Raw genomic sequence first — 25,795 nt, forward strand, 5'->3', positions numbered from 1 at the left:
GGAAGGTCAGAGACCGCCTTAAAGTGAGGGAGGAAAAGACGGCAGAACGCTCTGATGCGTCTTACAGCGAGAGGGAAAGGAGAGCACGGGAAAGCGCTTTTAACAAATCTGAGGCAAAGGAATCCAAAAAGGAAGCACAAGAATCAAAACAAATCTGCAGACACAAGCTGGAATCCAAGAATCACGGGAGCTGGACAGGATCCAAACGAGAAAGCCAAGCACCTGATGCCGGTCTCAGCTAGCTTAAATCCCCATCATCAGCTGACCTGCCTTCAGAGCAGCATGGGAGAGTGCACAATCCCCACCTATCTTTAAGACTGCTGGGAGATGTAGTCCGCTAACTACACTGGACGACTGACTCTTAATACCCCCAGGGTAAAAACCGTAGAGATCGGGTAAACACCCTCATCCACCGGGATATGCTGAGGCTTATCAGGGCTTCCCGGACCCCTCCAGGGTAAATACCATAGGGATCGGTAAACCCCTCCAGCCACTGGGATATCCGGAGGCTTGTCATGGCTTCCCAGACCCCGCTCCTGGGTAAATACCTTAGGGATTGGTTAAAACCCTTCAGCCACCGGGATATGCTGAGGCTTGTACTGGCTTCCCTGACCCCTTCCAGGGGTAAATACCGTAGGGATCTAGTAAACCCCTTCACCCACCACGATATCCTGAGGCTTGTCTTGGCTTCCCAGACACCTCCAGGGTCAGTACCATAGGGCTTGGGTAAACCCCTTCAGCCACCAGGATATCGTAAGGCTTGTCATGGCTTCCCAGATGTCTCCAGGGTAAATACAGTAGGGATCGGGTAAACCCCTTCACCCACCAGGATATTCCGAGCCTTGTGATGGATTCCCAGAGCCGTCCTCCAGGGTAAATACTGTAGGGATCGGGTTAACCCCTTCAGCCACCAGGATATCCTGAGGCTTGTCATGGCTTCCCAGACGCCTCTAGGGTAAATACCGTAGGGATTGGGTAAACCCCTTCAGCCGCCAGGATATCCTGGAACTTGTCATGGCTTACAAGACACCTTAGGGGTAAATACCGTAGGGATCGGGTAAACCCCTTCACCCAACAGTATATCCGTGCCTTTTGATGGCTTCCCAGACCGCTCCTCCAGGGTAAATACCGTAGGGATAGGGTAAACCCATTCAGGCACCAGGATATCCTGAGGCTTGTCATGGCTTCCCATACCCCTCATAGGGATCGGGTAAACCCCTTCAGCCACCGGGATATCTTGAGGCTTGTCACAGCTTACCAGCCACCTCCTCAAGGGTAAATACCATAGGGATCAGATAAACCCATACAGTCACCGGGAGATCCGGAGGCTTGTCACGGCTTCCAGCCCCTTCGCCCAGGGTAAATAGCATAGGGAGCAGGTAAACCCTTTAAGCCACCGAGACATCCTGAGGCTTGTCATGGCTTCTCAGACACCTCCAGGGTAAATCCCGAAGGAATCGGGTAAACCCCTTCAGCCACTGAGATATCCTGTGGCTTGTCATGGCTTCCCAGACCTATCCAGGGTAAATATCATAGGGATTGGGTAAACCCCTACAGCCACCAGGATATCATGAGGCTTGTCTTGGCTTCCCAGACCGCTTTAGGGTAAATACTGTCGTGTTCTAATCTAGGACCCCGATCAATATGTGACCTTATGCCCCTATTCGGTTATAATCAAATCAAACCCCTATAATGGCATAAACGATCAGAGCCATATTTCAGCCATATTTCAGAAACTCGCCTCTGCAGCTCATTAAAGTACAGGACACAGCAGAAGCCACTATCTAAGATTCCTAGATTACACACTGAGTTCTTTCACCAGATAAAACCCCCAGCAACCTGGGAAAGCCCCGCTTGCTATGTTTTGATTAGTAATAGAACTCTAATGAGCACTGTAAGAACGACCGGTTCTTAGTGACATCTTTATTGAAGTCTTATGTCCAAAAACTTACTTCAAACAAGGCACCTTTCAGGTATAAATAATACCAGCATTGCCTTAAGCAAACGCGACAGCGGTGGTGGTAGAGAATACAGGAGCAGAACAGCTGTCCCTTGCAGAGCCCAGCAGATGCGAGAAGCCCACGGACGCTGCCCCTCCTCCTCCTTGACGCGCTGAGAAAGACGCTGTCTTTTCTCCTGCCGAGAAAATCCAGCTCCGGCGTTTCCAGCCTACCCTTGCGGGTGACTGGGATATCGAGTCCTGAGAGGAGATACAAGACCTCCAACATTCTATTCCAGAGGTACAGTGTTGACTAAACCCTTAGAGAGAATTCTTGAAGGAAACCCTTGGCAAAACCAACTTAACTTAAACTGCTACTTACTCCCTCCCAAGTATAAGGCTTAGGTCAGGTACACCGGGGAAGGCGTAGTTAGAAGCACCAGTTGAGTACGTTAGCTAAATGTATATATGAATGTATATATTTTATTCATTTTAACCATTGTATGGCTAAGAAACCATATCAATGCTTTTACAGTATTATTTCGCAATACTCTTTTTACTGTACGCACTTTATATAATAACAAGTCTTGCAATTGTGGCAATTCATTTCTCTTGCATGAGAAGAAAGACTGTTCAATAAATAATACCTTTTTATTGAAAACGCCCGTCTCTCTATTCTCTGCATCCTGTGAAAGTAATCTGCACAACTGACTGAGTGAAATAGCTGTCTATTGTTTCACACGACTCTAGAGATTGACTCTTATTCTAAGGAGCAAAGTTGTCATGTTTATGCGGTTGTTGGAAAACTGAATCCCTTCTTGTCTGAGCCAGGGAAGCTGATCACTTCCTATTCAGTCAAGAAAGTTTCCAGTGACCTCTGAGCTAGTTGGTACAAACCCAATTAAGTTTAGCATAGTCAGTAGACAGCTGATCAAAACGCTGCCACTGGGGAGTGTTTGTTCTTCCTCCTGCCGCCATTGACCAGGACATAGGGCACGCCCACCTGGATAGGCCATGCCCCCTTCCTCTCCACCAGGTATATAGAGCACGCTGACTACAAGCGCTGCCTGTATTAACTGTGGAACCTCCTGAGGCTCAGCCGGGAGTAGCGCGAATTGTGATTTTAACCTTGTAATTTCCGTGTGTGTTTTTAAATTACTTGCACTTACCGCCCTTTGAGCACCAAAGCCTCTTGTCACGAACCCCCCTCTGACAGCTGATCAAAACGCTGCCACCGGCGAGTGTTTGTTCGTCCTCCTGCCGCCATTGACCAGGACATAGGGCACGCCCACCTCGATAGGCAACGCCCCCTTCATCTCCTCTTGCCTCCTATAAAACATGTGTCTATACAGGAAGCCAGCGGACGAGCGCAGCGGGCGCGACGAATGCGCGCCAAAGGCGCGCATAAGGCAAGCTCGTCTGCGCTCGTCCGCGCTGAGACCGGGCCAGCGGCCACGTCCCCTAATATCTCAAGCCAAACAGACCATATGTTACAGCGTGGACGTCCTTCATGGCATGAGGTCCTTGGGACCTGACTGTGATATGCATTGCTATGGTGCAACGTCTCTTCCAGCCACTTGCCCAAAATGTAACGTCTCCCTTAACCCACGGCAGGCCAAAACCTTGAAGCAGGAATACTGTATGTTCTTATTGAACGGCAGATCCCTGCCAAAACATAGGGTGGAAATTTCTTTCTTATTGGAGGAGCGTATGCCGGACGCAGTGTTTCTTACCGAAACATGGCTGGCGACCGACTCCGACCCTGCCGTAGTAACATCCCTCCCCTCTGGCTTCCAAATCATCCGGCAAGACCGCCCGGAGGGAAGAGGAGGTGGGTTAGCAATTATATTTAAAGAACAATTTCACTGCAGACTTATCCCGGAAACCATCCCAGATTGTGAGAGCCTAGCCTTCTCGCTGGAGTTCTATCCCAACCACTGCTTTTTGGGTACACTGATATATCGCCCACCTGGCCCCCCTAAACAATTTCATAATCTCCTACCAGCAATTGTGGTGCCACGCATTAGCGCTGCCGCCAACTATACTGTGCTAGGCGATCTCAATTTACACTTTGATTCTCTGCTGGATCCCTCGGCTATTACACTAGCCGATGACCTGGCCGCGCTACAACTTACCCAACGAGTAAAAACATCGACTCATGTGAAAGGACACCTTTTAGATCCGGTGTTCAGTAACTGTGTGGACTTTGTGGTTGGACTTCCGTTCCCCCTCCCATGGACTGACCACTCTCTGATGCCCTTCACTTGGTCTACCCAGAAACCCATCCCGGTAAAACCCATGATAAGACATGCCAGATCCTGGGCACGGATACCAGTAGATGAATGGGAAAATAAACTTATGAAAGAACCTCCCCCTAATAATGAGGATCCATGTCTGGCGAACCAGGCCTACGAGAACTGGATCTTGCACTCTTTGGAAACCATCCTCCCTCTTAAGAAGTTAACGGTAAAACGTCCCCAAAAAACAGCACCTTGGTATTCGGAGGCCCTTAGGAACAAAAAGCACCAATGCCGGAAAATTGAAAGAAAATGGCGTATAGACTACTCCATGGAGGAAAAAACTCGATATCGAGAGGAAATAAAAGCTTACAAAAAGGAAGTAAAAGCTGCTCAAGCTGCATACTTTTCTGACAAGATCCTAGCAGCAAAATCTAAACCTAGGGAAATCTTCCAAACTTTGCAAAAACTTACAAAACCCCCTCCCCCCAGTGCACATGAGGAAACGTCTGTTTCCCAATGTAATGATCTGGCAGAATTTTTCTCATCTAAAGTAAATAAAATATACGCTTCCTTCCCCTGCACAACCACTCCTCTGGTAGCTCAGAAAAAAACCAGGGTGACAGACACTGTTTCAGTCTCTCCACCCACACTTGACAATTTTCCCTGCATGGATCTCAAAGTTTTAGAGTCCAAAGCGCGAAAAGTAAAATCTGGGTCCCCAACTGACCCGGCACCCCCAGACGTCATGTTGCTAGCATCTCAGGCTGTCTTACCAATCATCAAGAACCTCCTGAACGCTTCCATCACTTCTGGCATTGTCCCTCCCGCCTGGAAACGGGCTATGGTCCGAGCGCTGATAAAGAAGCCAAACTTGGATCCACTGAACTTTGGCAACTATCGACCTATTTCCCAGCTCCCCTGGGTGAGTAAAATCGTGGAGAGGTACGTCAATCTCCAGCTGGTTAGCTTTTTGGAAGATAACCAGCTGTTAGACGCCACCCAGACAGGGTTTAGACCTAAGCACGGAACAGAGACCGCCCTCCTAATGGTCATCGAGGAGTCCAGGAAAATTCTTGATCAGGGAGGATCAGTGGCAATGATCCTCCTTGATCTCAGCGCGGCGTTCGACACGGTCAGCCACAACACCTTACTGAACCGTCTTTCGAATGTTGGCATAGTGGACAAGGCTTGGCTCTGGTTAAAATCTTTTTTGAGCAACAGGTCGTTCCAAGTGTTTGATGGACAGTCAGTGTCTTCCAGCATGCCCCTGAAGTGCGGAGTCCCCCAGGGCTCCTCTTTAAGCCCCGCGCTTTTTAATATCTACATGAGGCCACTGGCTGAGGTAGTTGGTCCGTATGGAGTTAAGATCATATCCTATGCGGACGACACCCAGTTGGTGGTTTCATTAGCGCAGGAGGCTAACCAACCACTTTCAGGTGGACTAACAAAATGCTTGGAGGAGGTGAAGGCCTGGATGACCCTGTCATCGTTAAAACTCAATGGTGACAAAACGGAGCTTATGCTCCTGGGCCCTGCTGATCCCACTTTCTTCAACTCACTGTGGCCCACCTGTCTAGGCCCCCCCCCCGGCTCCGAAGGATAACATCAAAAGCCTTGGGGTATGGCTGGACAGGAGTCTTTCACTCAACACCCAGGTCACAAAGCTCTCAGCTACCTGCTTTGGACTGCTCAGGATACTGAAGAAAGTTCTTCCTTTGCTCCCCATGGAGGCAAAGCAGGTAGCCATACAGGGTCTGATACAATCACGTTTAGACTCCAATAACGCCCTCTATCTGGGTGCACCAGAGTACACCCTAAAGAGACTGCAGCTGGTACAAAACTGCGCTGCCCGCACTCTGCTGCAGATCCCACGCAGACTGTCAGTCAAAGCGGGACTGACCAGCCTGCATTGGCTCCCAGTGTGTAAGAGAGTCACTTTTAAAGCAATGTGTATTGCTCACCAGGCCTTCTGGGACTCTGGACCTCTAATTACTCGTAGCCTAGTAAGTCAGTATCGTCCAGGTAGAGATCTGCGATCTAGCCAGGCTTTTATGGCAACAGTCCCAAGAATCAAAAGGACAAGGTCGGGTGGTACGATGTTTGCCTACAATGCCGCCAAGATCTGGAATTCCCTCCCTGCTCACCTGAGATCCAACCCTAACCTTTCCTCCTTTCGCAAACAACTAAAAACACACCTGTTCAATTCTTTTCAATAAAACTCAGTTCTCCTACCTTTCTTCTTGGTCTGCAACCTCACTCACCCAAACCAACAGGTTCCTCTAGTGCTTGGACGCCTCAGGGCAGCAATCGCGCTGTTATAAATCCACTTTCATTCATTCATTCATTCATTCATTCATTCATTCATTCATTCATTCATTCATTCATTCAGTAGAGACCTGGAAGACCGCACTTCTACATCTACACTGCTGTTTATGTTATTCCAATGCGCAGGGCCTATAGGGAAAATAGGAACTACACTACATGGCGCCCAACGTTTGGTAAGGCGATAAAGCTAACGCAAGACGTTAGAGTAACTCAGTCGTGCTTTTTCACACAGACCCTTTCTCCCCTCAATACTCCAATAGACGTCTGGAGTGGGTGAAAGGTTAAAATCCACCCGAACTTAGTAGGAAGAGATTCCTATGTAAAGCTCTGGTTTATTCAACGTTGAAGGATAAAGTGTTCCAAAATATTGTGCACCTAATCTTTGTTTCCTTGAAACCTGATCTGCAACAAGAAAACCTTTCTGGCAGTAAATGCTAGAAAGTTATGAGGAATGGGATGCTACCATATTAGCAATACAACTAATGATGGACAACGCATGTATCCTACACAATGAACCGGATGCAATAATCATTCCGGTACATTTAAGAAGATCTATAACGTTAAAACTTATAGAAAATGGACTGACCACACAAGGTGGCACAGTCGTCTTTGTGATAGAGGCACACGAATATCGGCAGACAGAGGTATTCTATTCTTGAATAAAATTTCCACCGGCAAACGCTGCAACACACGAGTTCCACTATTACAAAATAGAGGAACCTCTGGAAGAGTACGCTCCTTTCGAGGAGATTGAAATTCCATTAAAATACCAAGAGCATCTGCTCTGGTTTAAAGGCGCCCTAAAACACAATGATCATATTACCAGGCTTGGTCCACTAGGTAGACCAGGAGCAACGTGGCCGGTTCTAGCCAGCTACACACCACATCCGGACATTGATAAAATGTCAAAAGAAGAACTTTTAGCACAGCTAAAAACATTAATTAAAATATATAGACAATTAGTCCAATATGTAATGCGGACTGCAACAGTCCAAACAGCTGTTAATGTTCCACAGCTGACCCCTCATCAGGGGAACACAAATAAAATTACACCACAGAACATACAATCATGTCTTGGTAAACACCCATAAAACGGGAACAAATTCCTTTCTGGTTAGAGCAGAAAATTACTCAAATAGAGGCAGTATTTCCGAATACTACCCCTATTGAGAAACACAGAATTCTGACCATCTGCCTTCCAATGGGGGTCGCACCACACGTGGAGGACTGTGACACTTGGGGTACAGTCTTTGCTTCCATTTACACAAAAACACATGGTGTTCCATCAATGGCGGTAATACCAGATGTGCTAAAACAGATTCAGAATGAATACAGTCCAGAACCTGCTTTAACTCTTGGTATGAAATTACTGAAAGACTTCAAGCAGGTCTCGGCTATATTATTAGCCAATATAAAAGGAGAAGCAGCATCTGTGGCGATCCGCCAGAAGTTGAAGGAAACAGATATAACAGATCAACCAATTGAGCTTGCCAGAATTATAGAAAAATGTTATGAAGAATTTGGTAGAGACAGCTTGGGAGGGAAACCAGTAAAACCCCAACTACTCGAAAATCCTGAAAAATTATTTATTAAAAATAATTTAAACACTCCTAAAAAGAGCTGGGATGGAAATAAACAATCCACTCCCAAGGAAAAAGTTTTCCAGGCCAGAGGAAGGTCTCCTCGACGGAGGGAAAGAACTCAGACTCGAGAACACCAGTCTCCCCAGAGGGAGCCCTCTGAGAAAAGATATAACTTTAGAAATAGGGATAACTTGAGGAAGCCTGATAGATATCAAAGTATTGATACACGTCCCTCTCGATCTTTTTCGCAGAAATCGGAAAGAAGAGGACGGTCAGACCCAGGAGAGCACACCAAGTCCAAAGACAAGGAAACTGCTCAAAGTAAAAAATTACAATTTCCAAAGAAGAAGGTAGCCAGTATTAGAGTAATCGAACATGCGGAGAATACTGAGGACACAGCTGACAAACGGGGAGTGGGCACAGACAATGCTAGATAGTGCAGAAAAATCACCATAGCTCGCAAGATCCTGATGAGTCATCTGGAGACGGTGGACACGAATGAATACATTCAAGTGGAAACTGCCGAAACCAGAGTGAGCGAACCTCATAAGATATACGAAATAACACTGCGTATAGAGGGTGGTAAGACTAGGAAAATAAGGGGTCTATTTTGGGATAAACTCTCAAAAGGCTATGACATCCTGTTAGCTGAAAAAGATTGGCCCCCAGAGTTTGTCAGTGAGTGCCCTCGTGGTGAAGAAATGATTATGCCTGCCTTCTCGAATCACATTCCGATTCACACTAAATAAATATATGCGAGGAAATGGGCAGTAGCCCAGGCACCAGCACTATATAAAAATCATGAAGGATGGGATGAGGATTCTCCTCCTCACAAAATCCAGTTAAAAAATCAACCGACTGCACAAAGGCAGTATCCAATTAAGCAAGAAGCTAAAAAACAGGTCGGGGAGATTTTAGATCAACTTGAATACCAGGGGGTGATTGAAACATGCACCTCTCAAATGAATAATCCTTTGTTTCCTGTCTCCAAACCGGACGATTCATATCGTCTAGTCTTGGACTACAAACACCTTAACTCATGTTGTAAAACATTTGCAGTACAAAATTCGCATAGTGCTGCACTAATGAATAACATAGTTCGAAAAAAATATAAAACAACATTAGACATATCTAATGGTTTCTTTTGTCAAAATATTGCACCAGAAAGCAGATACTTTACCGCTTTCTCAGTAATGGGGTCACAGACAAATTTCTGTAGGCTCCCACAGGGATTCAAGAACAGCCCAGGACTATTCTCAGCCAGAGTAACAGAGTTACTACAAATATATGATGATGAGGCATTATCTTACGTCGATGACATCTATCTAACAGACGACGACTTGGAGACTCACTTGAAAAGGGTGAACACCATAATACTTGGGTTCGCTGCAGAGGATTACAAATTCAACTTTAAAAAGTCTCGAATTGCCCATCTGACAGTATTATTTTTAGGATACGAATTATCAAGTGAAGGAAAAAGCCTAGCGGACAACTTCTTAGAGAAGTGCACTGTACTCCAGGCACCAAAAACGCTGAAGAACTTACAATCGATTCTAGTCTTCCTGAATTTCGGAAGAACTTACATTCTAAATTATGCAGAGAGGGTTAAACCTCTCTACGAACTAATTAAACCTGATTTTAAACCAATCAACTGGACTCAAAAACACACAGAAATTTTGAGATCACTGCAAACAGACATGTTAGCAAAAACAAAATTAGATACATGTGACAATACACGCAAGCTTGTAATCCGAGTCATCCCAGGAAGATGCGGATTCACGTACCTGACCTCTAATGAGGGAGAAACGGTACCAATAGCTTACAAATCTCACTTGTACACACAAGCAGAAAAAACATTCAGTCTCACAGAAAATACTGTGAAAGCAGTGCAAACTGCTATAGTGAAAGAAAGAGAACTAGCACACGGCAAAAGGATGACTGTTTTCACAGCAGAATCCGCCTTCGAGGCGCTATTCAGCCCAGTAAACCTGCCTACAGTGTCACTGGATCCAACATGGATACAGTGGGAAAATTCTCTTGGCGCGGAAGAAAAAAATGAATGATTTAACATATGAACAAGAATATTCTCTGCCAATCGAAATTCTTCCTCTACAACAATACTCCTGTATAATCTACACAGACAGATTCGTACAGCATTTCAACGTAGAAAATAAATCCTACGATGCAGCCTGCACGATTGTTAAAGGTCGCTGGTTGTGCGGTAAATTCAGACCGAAAATAACAAAAACTGAATCAGTGAGAAACTGTTTGGCTCAGCGAGCTGAAATCAGATCTTTAAAGATGGCGCTTGAAAATGCGGTTATTTAACAACAAGGGGTGGTGATGGACAGAGTCTCTGAATTAAGCAGAATACTCTCACCCAGTCAAGGATCAGGGCTAGATCCAACACCGTTTTTTAGCTCACTGCACCATCCCAGCTCAGAACCTGGCTATATGCAAATTAGTCTGTTCCTATCCCAGTGCATGATGGGAACAGGGCAAACCAAACTACCAAGCCAATTCTTACACTGGGAAGGAAACACGCTTCCGGGGACCGGTTTCTGGCATTTCAGCCGTCGTCGGCCCGGCTTGCTTGAATCCTGATGGTGCAATGAGCAAGGGACTCACATCTGAGTATACCCTTCCACGCTTAGGGTGGACAAAATATTTAACAACAAGGGGTGGTGATGGACAGAGTCTCTGAATTAAGCAGAATACTCTCACCCAGTCAAGAGATCGGGGCTAGATCCAACACTGTTTTTTAGCTCACTGCACCATCCCAGCTCAGAACCTGGCTATATGCAAATTAGTCTGTTCCTGTCCCAGTGCATGATGGGAACAGGGCAAACCAAACTACCAAGCCAATTCTTACACTGGGAAGGAAACAAGCTTCCGGGGACCGGTTTCTGGCATTTCAGCCGTCGTCGGCCCGGCTTGCTTGAATCCTGATGGTACAATGAGCAAGGGACTCACATCTGAGTATACCCTTCCATGCTTAGGGTGGACAAAATATTTAACAACAAGGGGTGGTGATGGACAGAGTCTCTGAATTAAGCAGAATACTCTCACCCAGTCAAGAGATCAGGGCTAGATCCTACACCGTTTTTTAGTTCACTGCACCATCCCAGCTCAGAACCTGGCTATATGCAAATTAGTCTGTTCCTGTCCCAGTGCATGATGGGAACAGGGCAAACCAAACTACCAAGCCAATTCTTACACTGGGAAGGAAACAAGCTTCCGGGGACCGGTTTCTGGCATTTCAGCTTGAAAATGCGGAACGTGAATTTCCGACACTAATCGTGTGCGATTCGCATTTTTGCGTCAACTCTTACAATAACAAGTTGCAGAGCTGGGTTCAAAATTATTTCAAAGATGACACAGGTGCCACAATCAAGCATAAACTGCTTTGGAAACAGGTAGTTCTTTTACAGAAACAACTACAAAAGACTCACGTGATACACACTCTGAGTCATCAACGTGATGGCGTTCACGTTGCAGGGAATTCATTGGCTAACACAGCCATAGCGGAAGCAACTAAACCGGCTTCCGTAGCCACAAAAAAGCGTTCAGAAAAATACATAGACGGGGAAACCATGCTGGCAGTAAAAACGTCTTTAAAAGGCGACTGTGCAGCACTACCCGTGAACTATCCACTCAATTATGCATACGTAATTGATGCAAACTTCGTTCCTTTTGCTCGAATCCCTGGAGTGGGGGATAGGGTAATTCCAAAAACGAACCGGAGAAAGTTATTAATAGCAGACGCACACATGGGTGAAGGTCCAAGGCACAAAAAGATCAAAGAATCTCTGACTGAATTACAATCAGTTTACTGGTGGCCGGGGATGAGCGTGCAACATCAAATATATGTGAAGAACTGTCCCGAATGTGACAGAGATCGCAGTAATGAACCGGTCCAGTCTGTTGCCCAGTTACCTTTTGTGGACAGGGTAATGCTGTCTATATGCAAACCAGCGTCCTATTAATTGTTTAAGACTAAAATTCACTTAGAAAATGTGGCCCCAGCGCTCAGCTGACGCCAAAACTGTTATAAAAGATCTGCGAGTCTTTATCGGCACATACGCAATTGCCATGTTCCATTCTGACCAGGGTCCTGCTTTCAGCTCTCGAGCTTATAAGGAGGCCATGGCTAGTATGGGCGTTGGGTTGCGATACTCTTGTCCATTCCACCCCGAAGGGAACAGTGTAGTGGAAAGAAAAAAACGAGACATAAAGCAATCTATAACGGCGAAGGTATTAGGTTCGGGTGATGGGTGGGTCAAACATTTAATAAGTATCCAACTTAGTCTAAATAATTTGCCAAGAAATTCTCTAAAAGGTTTCAGCCCGTACAAACTATTGTTCGGAACTAGAATGCATATTCAGGATCTTGATAGTCAGGTATCAGTGGTAAAAGATAAGAATAAAGACTTTGACATCAAAGATCGTTTGGCTGTTTTACAGGACTTGAATGAAACAAGAAAATCCTTAAGCAACATAAAAATAAAGCAACAGCCAACTACCACTGAAGAGGCACCACCAGCCCCAGCAAGACCTGTCTGGATTCCAAAGATTGGGGATCTAGTCAGAGAGAAAATAGCGGTGAAGAAGGAATTTGGGCCTTCTTACTGAAAAGCAGTACCTGTCTTAGCAATCAACGGAACAAGATCAGTAGTACTACCGCCCCTTGCTGGTAAAAAGGAGAACAGAGTTGTATCAATCGACCTGGTAAAACCACAATCATGTGGCCTATAATCAACAGTAGGCCAAGTGGACTCCCAAGAAATAACAGAATACCCAAATTTGCAACAATCCAAGAGGTTCAAACTGAAAGACTAATCACATTCGATAAGCCTGCAGTGCACAGAGAGGGACTATGCAATAATGCCATGGAACTCGTGCCTCTTGAAACACAGATTGAAACAGTTCGTCATGAAATTCCAGTCAACAATGATGTGGCATCAGAATGTGCTAATGAAAGACAAATTGAGAAACAAATTCCAACAATTGACAGAACTGCCTCTGGCTACTTCATCAACTTTTCGGAAGATCAAAACGACCCTGAAGTAACGCCAGAAACAAAGACAAAAGCAACAGAACTCTTTCATCAACTCAAGGAACCTTATCTTATTTCTCCATGGTTAGAGTTTTGGTTTGGACTAGGTGTATTTTTTCTCCTGCTTTGGCTCATCATGATACTTTGTTTGGGAAAATTCATTAAGGGGAAATACAGTTCAATGGACACAGCAAGTCAGAACATCAACTTAGTTCTAAAACCTCACAAATCATCTCACGTGAAGAAAAGAGGACTATCATCAGTAAATGTTACAGCCATTCCAATACCCGGCGGGGTAGTATGGGACAAGACTGAATGTGAAGTATATGGCCCGGTCGAAATCCTGAAATATCCTCACCAGTTCAAGGTTTCATTAAGTGACTTTGTTAAACCAAGTACATTCTCTAATGATTGGGATTTTGAAAGTATAAATAATATTATGTCTGATTTAGTGTTGTCAGCAAGATTTACAGAACATGATTATTTACAAGGTTCGTCTAATTATGAACAGATGTACTGCTTCTCACATTACGGAGACCATTACTTACATAAATCTGCACAACCTAGAAATGTTTTTAAATATAACCAATGGGAACATTGTGCTACTCCACCTAGAAGTAGTTCGAAAACATTCTATGAGAGATTCCAATACTTCTCAGGGTTTAACACCAGTGATGCAGAAACGTTTTATTATAAACTGTTAGATAAAACAGGGTTGAAAACTATGCTGACGAATACTAAATTGATATATTCAGAAACATTTTATGAAAAAATGATGACATTTGGTTTTGATTTTTGGAAAAACAACATTGAAACAAAAACGATCTGGGGTACAAAAGATTGGCAGGTACAAGGTGTAGAAGCATTATTTCAAGCCTGCATGATCCCAGAACAAATAATGTTCTTAAATGACACAATTCACTAAACATCCTGTCTTGGCCTAGCTAAGATTAAAGACTTTAACAAACCGTCTATTCCAAAGCCAATACCTGATAATGCAACCACAGATATTGAGATAGACGTATCAAACATTTTAAATTTAAACAGAACACATCCTGATTGGAAAAAGTGGTTAATCTGGCCTACTGACACAAATAACTGTCAAGATAGATTCCTGAGCAACACACAGGGGTTAAAAATGACCAGACCAGACCCTAGATACTCCCAGAGACAACATCCAGGGATAATAACAACATACAGTGTAGGGAAACTGTGCCTTGAATGGCTTGAAACATCCACACTGGCAGAAATTAAGCAACACTTATCTTTACTTAAAGATGGTGCTGATTTGCGCGATTTCATTTTGGGACCAGGCAAACAGCGTCAAAAACGTTTCATAGCGGCAAGTGTATATGCGGCTTACAACGAGGCATGGAAAGTAATGCAAATTGAAACAGCTGAAAAAATACGAGAAATTGATCGTATTAATTTGGAAAAATCACTTTCTATTGTGGACAATGGGTTAATGACTCTGTCTTCCAGAATATATTCACTGGACAGTATTGTATCATCTGCCATCGATATAATAGACAAAGACTTGCTAATGTTACAACATGGCCAGTCCCAATTGCGTTCTATTGTACAGCTAGGCTGGACGCTGCAAAATCTTCGTTCAGGCTATGTGCCATGGCGTTTAATCAACACAACGTCATTGTTTTCCATCTTTAACCTTACTGATAAACAAATCAGCTTGGCACAGAAAGGAGCAGACTATACTATCCTGAGCATCGAAAAACTTGAGAGATTACCATTGACAATGTCAGAAAGACCTGTTGTTGAATGGATAATACACGGGAATATCACAATTCAGATAACAACTTTCCAGTTTAAAAATTGCCTTGAGTATATACCGACTGGCCAGTATGAACGATTGGGTAAAGGGTACATTAAGTCAGCATGGAAATTACCATATACACACACATGCAATAGTGACAACAACAAAAATGTATTTCTTAGTGGTGAAAATTGCAAACATTCACTGAGCGGTATACTTTTGTGCCAGGGTATTAATTTACATGGGGCCTGTGAAGGAACTTCAAACAACCTTTCATGCCACCAACATGTCACACCTGCAACGCAGATAGAGCCCTTCTTTAGGCAACTTGCTAACGGGAGTTACATTCTAATAACGGATCACAGCTGTTGTCGCTTGCTGCCAGGGAAAGCATATCTCGAAAGCGTAACATCCATGGTCACTTGCTGTATGCAAGCATTGTTTCCAAATGGCCCTGGAGACTTAGAGACTCCCATTTGGCCTCGTTTGAATGTCTCTTCTATACGAATTGATACTTTAAGCAAAATGAAGTCTGTGCTTTTACAGACAACAGTGCCCATCACGTCATCAAAAGAGACGTATGATCTCCAAGTTGCAAGGACAGCTTCGGAGATACATGACCTTTTATCAACAAATTGCCCCGTGCATTTCACAGAAATGCTTAGCCAAATTCTAAATATGTCGGATGCCGTAGGTATCTCAAACGCATTTAAGACGATTTTTTCGGGACTATTAACACCATTCAAAGCAATCCTAGGAATTATTCCTAATTTTGTCCATTCAGTTTTTGGCGGCATACCCCTGATTTTTGGACTTGTAGCAGGCATTTTATTTTTGACCCTCCTGCTCCGATATGGCAAGCCAAAACACAGACATGACTCCGGCAAGGATGGAAGAAACGATCCTAGCAGTACGCTACCGGGACCGCATAACCAGAGTCCTTGAATCGGCCAAGCTGAGAGATCTGAACCTGACCTGGTTTCTTTCATTCAGACCCATATGGCAGACCTGCATCTTACCTGTGCTTCGATGTATGCTATGCGGAGAAGAATGCGTGTTAGACACATGTCTTGCACTACCATCAGCAGTACTAATGGATATCGATACTTTGCTAAGTCCTGTAACGGCACATGCATTGTGTTGTCCCCAGCGGCTACCAATCCCGATGTCGGCATTCATTGAGACTCCTGTGCTACGACTAAGTGGTGACAGTGGAGCGAGAAATAAAAGCAACATCGCCCAGGTACAACCTTCTGTGAGTATTGCTGATCCAGACACCGAAGATAGCAATCATTCTCACACCTGCCAAGAAACTGCATTATCAAACTTGGTCGAAATGTCACCTGATTTTGCAGACCAATTTTTTGAGAGCTTGTCTGATATGATGTTCTCCCCTGAACAGAAACAATGATTTTTGAAAAGTATTCCTAAACACAGCGTTCCCATGACCTCTAAATTCGGCCTTCAGTTTTGAGCAACAAAAACTGCTGAAATGCGTTGGAACTCTATTCCCCCGTTCACCATGAAAAGTTTTTTTTTTAATTGAACATTTTTTCAAAATATTGACCTTTTTTCTGGCACAAATACTTTGCTTAAAGTAAAACTATTCATAAAGAACAGAACTTCTATTTTAAGATAAATCTAGAGACAAAATAACTTTACCTCAGCCTCTAGCACATTTTTCAACAATGGCATTTATTTCTATGTGATGAAATAGTCTCGACCTTCTTTTCTGTACTAAGAGACATTTCATGTGTAATTTATTAGCAAAATCGGTCAACTGATTATATATGCAATATTTTTGACTGATTTCTATGCTTAAAGACGTACAGTACCTATATTTTTATGTATTTCAAATACACCATTTCAAATGCAAATATGTATTTTGGGGTGGGTAATGTTACACATGCATCTTATTGCATTAGTTTTTAGTAATTTGATGGACATAAATTCGTGGAGTGGATGTCGTGTTCTAATCTAGGACCCCGATCAATATGTGACCTTATGCCCCTATTCGGTTATAATCAAATCAAACCCCTATAATGGCATAAACGATCAGAGCCATATTTCTGCCATTTTTCAGAAACTCGCCTCTGCAGCTCATTAAAGTACATGACACAGCAGAAGCCACTATCTAAGATTCCTAGATTACACACTGAGTTCTTTCACCAGATAAAACCCCCAGCAACCTGGGAAAGCCCCGCTTGCTATGTTTTGATTAGTAATAGAACTCTAATGAGCACTGTAAGAATGACCGGTTCTTAGTGACATCTTTATTGACGTCTTATGTCCAAAAACTTACGTCAAACAAGGCACCTTTCAGGTATAAATAATACCAGCATTGCCTTAAGCAAACACGACAGCGGTGGTGGTAGAGAATACAGGAGCAGAACAGCTGTCCCTTGCAGAGCCCAGCAGATGCGAGAAGCCCACAGACGCTGCCCCTCCTCCTCCTTGACGCGCTGAGAAAGAAGCTGTCTTTTCTCCTGCCGAGAAAATCCAGCTCCGGCGTTTCCAGCCTACCCTTGCGGGTGACTGGGATATCGAGTCCTGAGAGGAGATACAAGACCTCCAACATTCTATTCCAGAGGTACAGTGTTGACTAAACCCTTAGAGAGAATTCTTGAAGCAAACCCTTGGCAAAACCAACTTAACTTAAAATGCTACTTACTCCCTCCCAAGTATTAGGCTTAGGTCAGGTACACCGGGGTAGGCGTAGTTAGAAGCACCAGTTGAGTGTGTTAGCTAAATGTATATATGAATGTATATATTTCATTCATTTTAACCATTGTATGGCTAAGAAACCATATCAATGCTTTTACAGTATTATTTCGCAATACTCTTTTTACTGTACACACTTTATATAATAACAAGTCTTGCAATTGTGGCAATTCATTTCTCTTGCATGAGAAGAAAGACTGTTCAATAAATAATACCTTTTTATTGAAAGCGCTTGTCTCTCTATTTTCTGCATCCTGTGAAAGTAATCTGCACAACTGACTGAGTGAAATAGCTGTCTATTGTTTCACACGACTCTAGAGATTGACTCTTATTCTTAGGAGCAAAGTTGTCATGTTTATGCAGTTGTTGGAAAACTGAATCCCTTCTTGTCTGAGCCAGGGAAGCTGATCACTTCCTTTTCAGTCAAGAAAGTTTCCAGTGACCTCTGAGCAAGTTGGTACAAACCCAATTAAGTTTAGCATAGTCAGTAGAGACCTGGAAGACCGCATTTCTACGTCTACACTGCTGTTTATGTTATTCCAATGCGCAGGGCCTATAGGGAAAATAGGAACTACACTACAATACCGTGGGGATCGGGTAAACCCCTTCAGCCACCGGGATATACTGAGGCTTGTCATGGCTTCCCAGACCACTGCAGGGTAAATACCATAGGGATCGGGTAAACCCCTTCAGCCACCGGGATATCCTGAGGATTGTCATGGCTACCTAGACCCCTACAGGGTAAATAGCGTAGGGATCGAGTAAACCCCTTCAGAAACTGAGATATCCTGAGGCTTGTCATGGCTTCCCAGACCCCTCCAGGGTAAATACCGTGGGGATCGGGTAAATCCCTTCTGCCTCCGGGATATACTGAGGCTTGTCATGACTTCCCAGACCCCTGCAGTGTAAATACCATAGGGATCGGGTAAACCCCTTCAGTCACAAGGATATCATGAGGCTTGTCATTGGTACCTAGACCCCTACAGGGTAAATAGCGCAGGGATCGAGTAAACCCCTTCAGTGTCATGGGTTCACATGCTATTATCACCTCACAATTTGCTTAGGGTACAGTTCTGTGACATCTAATGTAACAAATGACTATATTAGTTCTAAGAATCCAGTCTGTTAAGGTCATTCAGTAATCACAATCAGAAATGTCTTGCCTTGTTATATATTTTGCCTTGCCTTTGATATATATTTGCCTTTACATTTAGTAATGCTTATTATTGTGAGACACGTAGTCTTGAAATTGCCTATGCTTGTTTGGCACGTTTACCCTTGCTCACCTCACGTGTAATAACTTGTGCCCCTCTCACATGTAATAACCTACTAAATGATTTACGAACCTCACGTGAGGCTAACGAATCTTCCAGGTTCTGCAAAGGTATAAATAGACTGCCCTGGCAATGCGACAATGCTTTGCTTCATTCCGAGCATCTCCGCGAGAGCGCCTGTTGTTTCCTGATTCCCCAGCGATTCCTGACCTCCAATCAACCCCGCCTTTAGCAGTCCTGCGAACGGAGTGCTTGTAGACACAACCGCTGCCGGTAACTTTGTTTTTCTCCCGCTTACCTGAAAGCCGATCCCTCGAGGATTTCTGGACCCGACTTCTTCCTAGTGAGTTTGTCATCTCCGGTGGGCCCCTGGAACTTCCGTACGACGTAAGACTTTGATTGTAGCGCTGCCCTGCAAAGAAAAAGGTCACGATTAGAACTAATGATGTTTTTGTGAACTTGAGACTAATGTACATTGCTGAATTAGTAATCAAGCATTGATAAAGACAAAAAGTGCATTATAAGAAACAGAATAGCTATTTAGCTAACATAACCTGACACATTATCATTGTGGATTTGTTGACAAGGACAATTGCTGAGAGTGGTTGAGACTTGATTAATCAAAGCAATATAACGTACAGTGCACAGTGAATACCCCTGATCAGTTTTGGCTGTTTCTTTTTGTTTTGTGTTTATTTCTTTCCAGAACCCCTTATCAAAGCAACATCAAACGACTATCAGGTATGATTTAAGACTGCGCAGAATTTATCTAACCCAACTACTAAACATACTAACCAGTTGGTAAACTAGAAAACCAGAAAAGGTGTTTAGTTATAATCTTGTCTTATTCATCTCGAAGGCACTCACGAGTCAGAAAAAGTTATTCGATAGTCGTTGAAGTGTTGGCATGGGTCCACAGTAATTTGGTATGTGAAATCCAACAATGTACTTGACTAAAAACCAAGTTGGGAAATTAGTAACCGTTGATTAAGGTTTACCTATTTGTATATGTATACAGTACGCCTATAGAAGCAACCACAAGAGGCCCCGAACACTTCAGCAAGAGAAACGTCGCCTGGATTCCGCAAGGACCAGTGTTTTTTTTTCTTTTTCTCTCTCCACTTCCCCTTTCCCTTGAGGAGAAATCAGAGTAGTCAAGAGTTATAAATCCTTGTTACCTGATTGATTCACTAAGGAATTGAGAGTTTGCAGCATCAAGAAGAAACATACAGGAGCCTAGTGGAAAATTGCTCAACAGAAAGCAAAGCCACACGTACTGTTTCTTCTTGATGCTGTAAATTTGTGAAGGACAATTAGCATGATTGTTAATCAGTTAGCCCAGCTAGTGCTGAAACTTAATGAATAAATGCAGGAATTACGCCATGAAAATCAGTCCTCACGGCAGGAATTAGATAGGACCAGAACTGGTTTTACTACCTGGAGGGGATCAGCTGAAGTAGGACGTTCTGTTTTAGCGCCTCCTGAATTTGGCGCACCAGCTTTTCACACTCAGACTTCGGCAGGAACTACTGCAGATCCAGTGCAAGTTACAGTGGTTACTCCCGCTCCAGTTTCTTTAGCAAATCCCGAACGATTTTTAGGAGACGCCAGTCGATTCTCTACCTTTATGAGTCAATGTCAGTTGCACTTTTTGTGCAAGCCACAGATTTTTACTAATGGCACTGCAAAAGTGGCCTTTATCATTTCATATCTGGGAGGGGTGGCAGCTAATTGGGCTTTACCACTGGTTGATAATGATGACCCTCTCTTACATAATTTAAACAATTTTAAAACAGCCATTTTCAGTCTTTTTGCCAAACATGTGTTCCTTCAAGCCTCAGATAACGAGCTATTAAACTTACGGCAGGGTTCTAAGGATTTGATCACCTACGTCACAACATTCAATAGGTTACTCGCAGAAACTCGTTGGCCAGCAGAAAAAAAGAGTATCTCTCTTTTATCGAGGTCTTAGAGATAATATTAAGGATTCACTTGCTCATATAGTTGAATTACCTGAAGATTTTGCTGAGTTTCAAGAATTAGTTGTGAAACTAGATCATAGGTTGGTGGAACATAAAGGAGAAAGGCCAAGAGGTGATATCAGAAACTTATATTTCAAATCAGAGAGTAAGGAATCTTAAAATAAGACTTCCACAGTGGAACCTATGTTTATATTGCGGTAAGGCTGGTCAATTTGCCAGAGATTGTCCCATAAGTCCAGTAAAAAAGAATGCTTTAGTCATAACAACTGATCCCTTACACATGTCGAAAAACTAATCATCTCAGGGAATGAAGAGATCGATTCCTTGGGAAAAAATTATACTAAGATCTCACAATTTGTAACCTGTGTAACAAATCATGTACCTAAACACTTCACTGTCAGGATACTTTTAATATTGTCCACACAACAACGACATAGCATTCCTGTGCTCATAGATTCAGGAGCCACATGCAATTTTTTTCATTTAGAGTTAGCTAGGAAGCTTCAGTTGACTCAAATTCCAAAAAGAGAACCAGAACCAGTGCGGGCTGTTGATGGATCGGCTTTATCCTCTGGCTTGATTAGGTTTAAATAAACACCGTTATTACTTGTCACTGACAATGGTCATTCGGAATACACAGTCTTCGATTTAATTGATAAACCGGCTTTTGGGGTTATTCTTGGTATTCCTTGGTTGGAACTCCATAATCCTAAAATTGACTGGGTAAAATGCACATTGACTTTGGACTCAGCCCATTGCAGGCTACACTGTTATCAAGACACAAAAGATCCTATCATGCCCCTTAGTTGTGCCGCTATAACCACAGATCACATAGACATTCCAAAGGAATATAAGGACTTTTCTGATGTTTTTGATCCTGTCAAAGCTACTAAGTTACCACCCCACAGGATCTATGATTGTAGAATTGATCTCATCCCGGGGTCAAGACTACCATGTAGTAGAACATTGTCAGGAGTCGGAATCACCTTCATGAACAATTCCTGTTATCCAGAACTACATGTCCCAGAAACCCTGGGATCAAGGGAGGAGTATATAAGGGCGGAACCTACGGATGAAAGGCGTCGGATATTTTCGTACCTGACCCGGTGTTCGAGTATTTGGTTCGTCTTTTGGAGTTCCTGTTCTTCTTGGTGCCTTGTTCTGATCCTCGCTGATTCCTTCTGCCGCTTTCGTGTGTTTCCCCGTTGGCTGAGCCTTCTTGCACCGGCTCGTGCGGGGAACATTACTTCTGTTTCCTTTCACGCCAAGCAACAGCGTGTTTCTAGTCCTGGGGAGGTTCTCGGTTGGCTGAGCCTTCTTTCTTCGGCTCGTGCGGAGAACGCCCGGTGTTGTTGTCTGTTTTGCGATTACACGTCCTCGTTGGCTGAGCCTTCTTTCACCGGCTCGTGCGGGAGGCGCGTAGAGATACTTGTCAGTAGTGTGGCGTTACAGGGTTGTCCTGTTTCCGTGCTCTCCGTTGGCTGAGCCTTCTTGCACCGGCTCTTGCGGAGTAGCGCTGTTGGCGGTTCTTACGTCTTGTGGAAACCTTCCTACAGGATCCAGACCTGTTGGTTCTTCGACCATGTACTGTACTTATATCTTTAAGGGGTGACGTAACCCCAACCTTTGTTTTTGTTTGGTTCGAATTCTTGACTTGGTCCTTGCTTTGATATGGTGAAACGTGTTCTCGGCCATTCATCTGATTTTTCATGGTATGTACTATCGAATAGCATTTTATTAGTAAAAGGGAAAGGGTCTACCCTCGCTAAGGTCACGGCTGATTGTGTATTCCAGGTAGAGAACCTACACGCTTCATACACATTTCCAGGACCAGATAGTAGGGGAAGGGAAGTATCTTCAGGGCCACTCTTATTTACGTTACAGGTATAGGGAACAGCTATTTTGAGTATTTTACTGTGTCCATCATTTACCTTAAAGAGAGGTGCAATCATTATTGTTCTTTTGTCGTTCCAGATCTCCCTCCCTGCTGTCCCCTTCCTTTCCCTCCTGTTTCCTTCCCCTCTGCCCTCACTTGATCCTTCCTCGACCCAGGCTATCATAGCTTTCTGGGTCCGGTTAGATCAGGAGGTGGCCTTAATTTCATCATCCCGCTGATTCCAAGGACTTGGAGGATAACAGAATATCCGACCCACGATTTAACGTGCTCCTGATCAGTGGGTTGCGGAAATGGCCACTCTGGATGATGTTTTAGCTGCCCTAGTATTAGTACAAAACGAATTACATTCTTCCAAATAGGAGAGAGCAGATTTATGCACAAGTTTGGATACTATTCAAAGAAATCCTTTCAGTGCAGGGCCATCAGGGACTGCTTCTCCCAGTCCGGTGGTGGTAGAAATGCCGACCATTATACCGTTGGCTAACCCGGAGCGTTTCAAGGGGGATGCTGGCTCCATTCAGGTATTCCTTACGCAAGTTACCTACCACTTTTCATGTAAGCCGAGATCCTTCCCCACTAAACAGGCCAAGGTGGCTTTTCTAGTATCGTATTTGGCAGGTGATGCTGCACAGTGGGCAGTCCCCTTAATTCAAAGAGATGACCCCATCATACATGATTGGGAGGCATTTAGGGATGAATTCATAAAGGTCTTTGACTGACGAGCAGACTCTTATACGGCTGATAGAGAGTTGTTGAAACTGAGACAGGGGAATCAAGACCTGTTAACCTATCTGAACTCATTTAGGAGGCTGGTCACTGAAACCAAGTGGCCAGAAGCCAAGCAGGCTTCCTTGTTTCATCAAGGACTGAATGAAGATTTGAAGGATGTCATTGCCCAAATAGATACTCAACCTGCGACTTGTGAGGATTTAATTAATTTAGTCATGCGTTTGGATCATAGGTTAAGGACACGCAAGGGAGATCATAAGGACAAAGGCCGAACGATACCTTCTTTTGTTCCATCCAAGCCCGCCGATAACGCTACATCTTCTGGGGTTGAACCTATGGATATAGGGGCAGTAAGAGCAGCGTTAACAACGTCAGAAAAAGAGCAGAGAAGAAAGAATGGGCTCTGTCTATACTGTGGCAAGAAAGGGCATTTCGTTCGAGAATGTCCTGTCAAACCCAAGGTGTCCAGATTTCGCTTTAATAAAGGGGCATCTGCTGTGATGGAAAAGTCGACGGAAAACTAGAGGGCTCTGAGGTGAACAAAGGGGTTCCTTGGAGTCAGTCAGTCATCCCTTCATTGCTGAAAGATATTGTTGGAGCGCAGCATTTGTTTATTAAGATTTTGTAATTCATACAAACAGAATGGATCACGGTGCATGCCATGGTGGACTCGGGGGCCACAGGGATGTTTACGGATTTGACTGAGGCTAGAAGAATTGGGATTCCGCTCCAAACCAGGGCCATTCAGGAAGAGGTGTATGCAGTGGATGGGAGGAAGTTAGACATCGGCCCCATCAGTTATCAGACTGGAGAGACAGAAATGGCCTTTGGTGATCATAGAGAAAGGGTCACGTTTAGTATTATCAAGGCACCTCATTATGGCATAATCTTAGGGATTCCTTGGTTGAAGCTACATAACCCTGATATCAATTGGGAAACAGGCATCATTACCTTGAACTCCCCATTTAGTAAAGGCCATTGTTATGAAGACGTTGAGAGTCCCTCATTCTCTTTAGCTAGCAGCGTACATGTGGCCACCGCAGCAGAAAAGGAAGTGTTGTTGCCAGAAGTATATAAAGAATTTTCGGGGGTTTTCGATGAAGTTCAGGCTGAGGTACTCCCTCCCCATCGGCAGTACGACTGTCAAATTGATCTAGTCCCTGGAGCAGTCGTACCTAGTGGTCGCTTGTATGCCTTGACCGAACCCGAAAACACACATTTGAGGTCTTATCTGGACAAATTGGTTAAATTAGGGTTCATCAGGCCTTCTAAGTCTCCTGCTGCGTCCCCTCTTGTCTTCATACCTAAGGCCAATGGAGAACTGAGGGCTTGTGTAGACTTTCGGGCCTTGAATGCAGTCACCATAAAGAACCGCTACCCCCTTCCTCTCATCCATGTGCTATTGGAACAGGTGAAGAAGGCCACCATCTATACCAAGCTTGACCTAAAGGGGGCCTATCACCTTGTAAGAATGAGGAAGGGGGATGAGTGGAAAGCAGCCTTTAAAACCAGATATGGGCTTTACGAGTATTTGGTTATGCCCTTTGGGCTATGCAATGCCCCGGCGGCGTTCCAATACTTCCTGAACGATGTGCTGCGAGAGATATTGGACAGATCCGTCGTCGTCTACATAGATGACATTCTGATATACTCAGATTCTGTGACTTCCCACGTGAAGCATGTCAAGGAGGTATTGAACAGATTACAAAGGCATAGCCTCTTTTGCAAATTGAGCAAATGTGACTTCCATGTCACCACAGTCGAATTTTTGGGTGTAATTCTCAGTCCACAGGGGCAAGAGATGGCAGAAAGAAAGATCCGAGCAGTCAAGGAATGGCCTGTTCCTCAAAACATAAGGGACATTCAGTGCTTTATTGGCTTTGCCAATTTCTACAGGCGTTTTATCAAACAATTCTCCCAGGTGGTGGCTCCCATTACGCATCTACTAAGGAAGGCTCAACCTTTTCTATGGACTCAGGAGGCTGATGAGGCTTTCAAGACATTGAAAGCCGCATTTGTGTCGGCCTCGGTGCTGGCACATCCGGATCCTGAGAAACCCTTCATCGTAGAGGCGGATGCCTCCGATGTTGCTGTTGGGGCCATTCTCTCACAAAGACATGAGTCTACAGGGTAGATGCATCCTGTCGCATACATGTCCAGAAAGCTGAATGGGGCTGAATCTAATTATTGTATCGCGAAAAAGAACTGTTAGCGATAAAGGTGGCATTTACGGAATGGAGGCATTTTTTGATGGGAGCCAGACATATGGTTACTG

General features: G+C 44.1%; 1 protein-coding gene across 1 annotated transcript in view; it reads right to left on the reverse strand.

Moving 5' to 3' along the window:
* The window catches only part of LOC147693218 (NACHT, LRR and PYD domains-containing protein 3-like), a 1,290,712-nt gene that overhangs the window by 1,041,222 nt on the left and 223,695 nt on the right, over window positions 1-25,795 (reverse strand). The window contains exon 9 of the mRNA XM_086933611.1: window positions 19,211-19,324. Coding sequence (XP_086789737.1) covers window positions 19,211-19,324 — 114 coding nt within the window. The remainder of the gene's footprint in view (window positions 1-19,210; window positions 19,325-25,795) is intronic.

Source organism: Lissotriton vulgaris, chromosome 8 (assembly GCF_964263255.1).
Source record: "Lissotriton vulgaris chromosome 8, aLisVul1.2, whole genome shotgun sequence".
In the NCBI taxonomy this organism is placed as follows: domain Eukaryota; kingdom Metazoa; phylum Chordata; class Amphibia; order Caudata; family Salamandridae; genus Lissotriton; species Lissotriton vulgaris.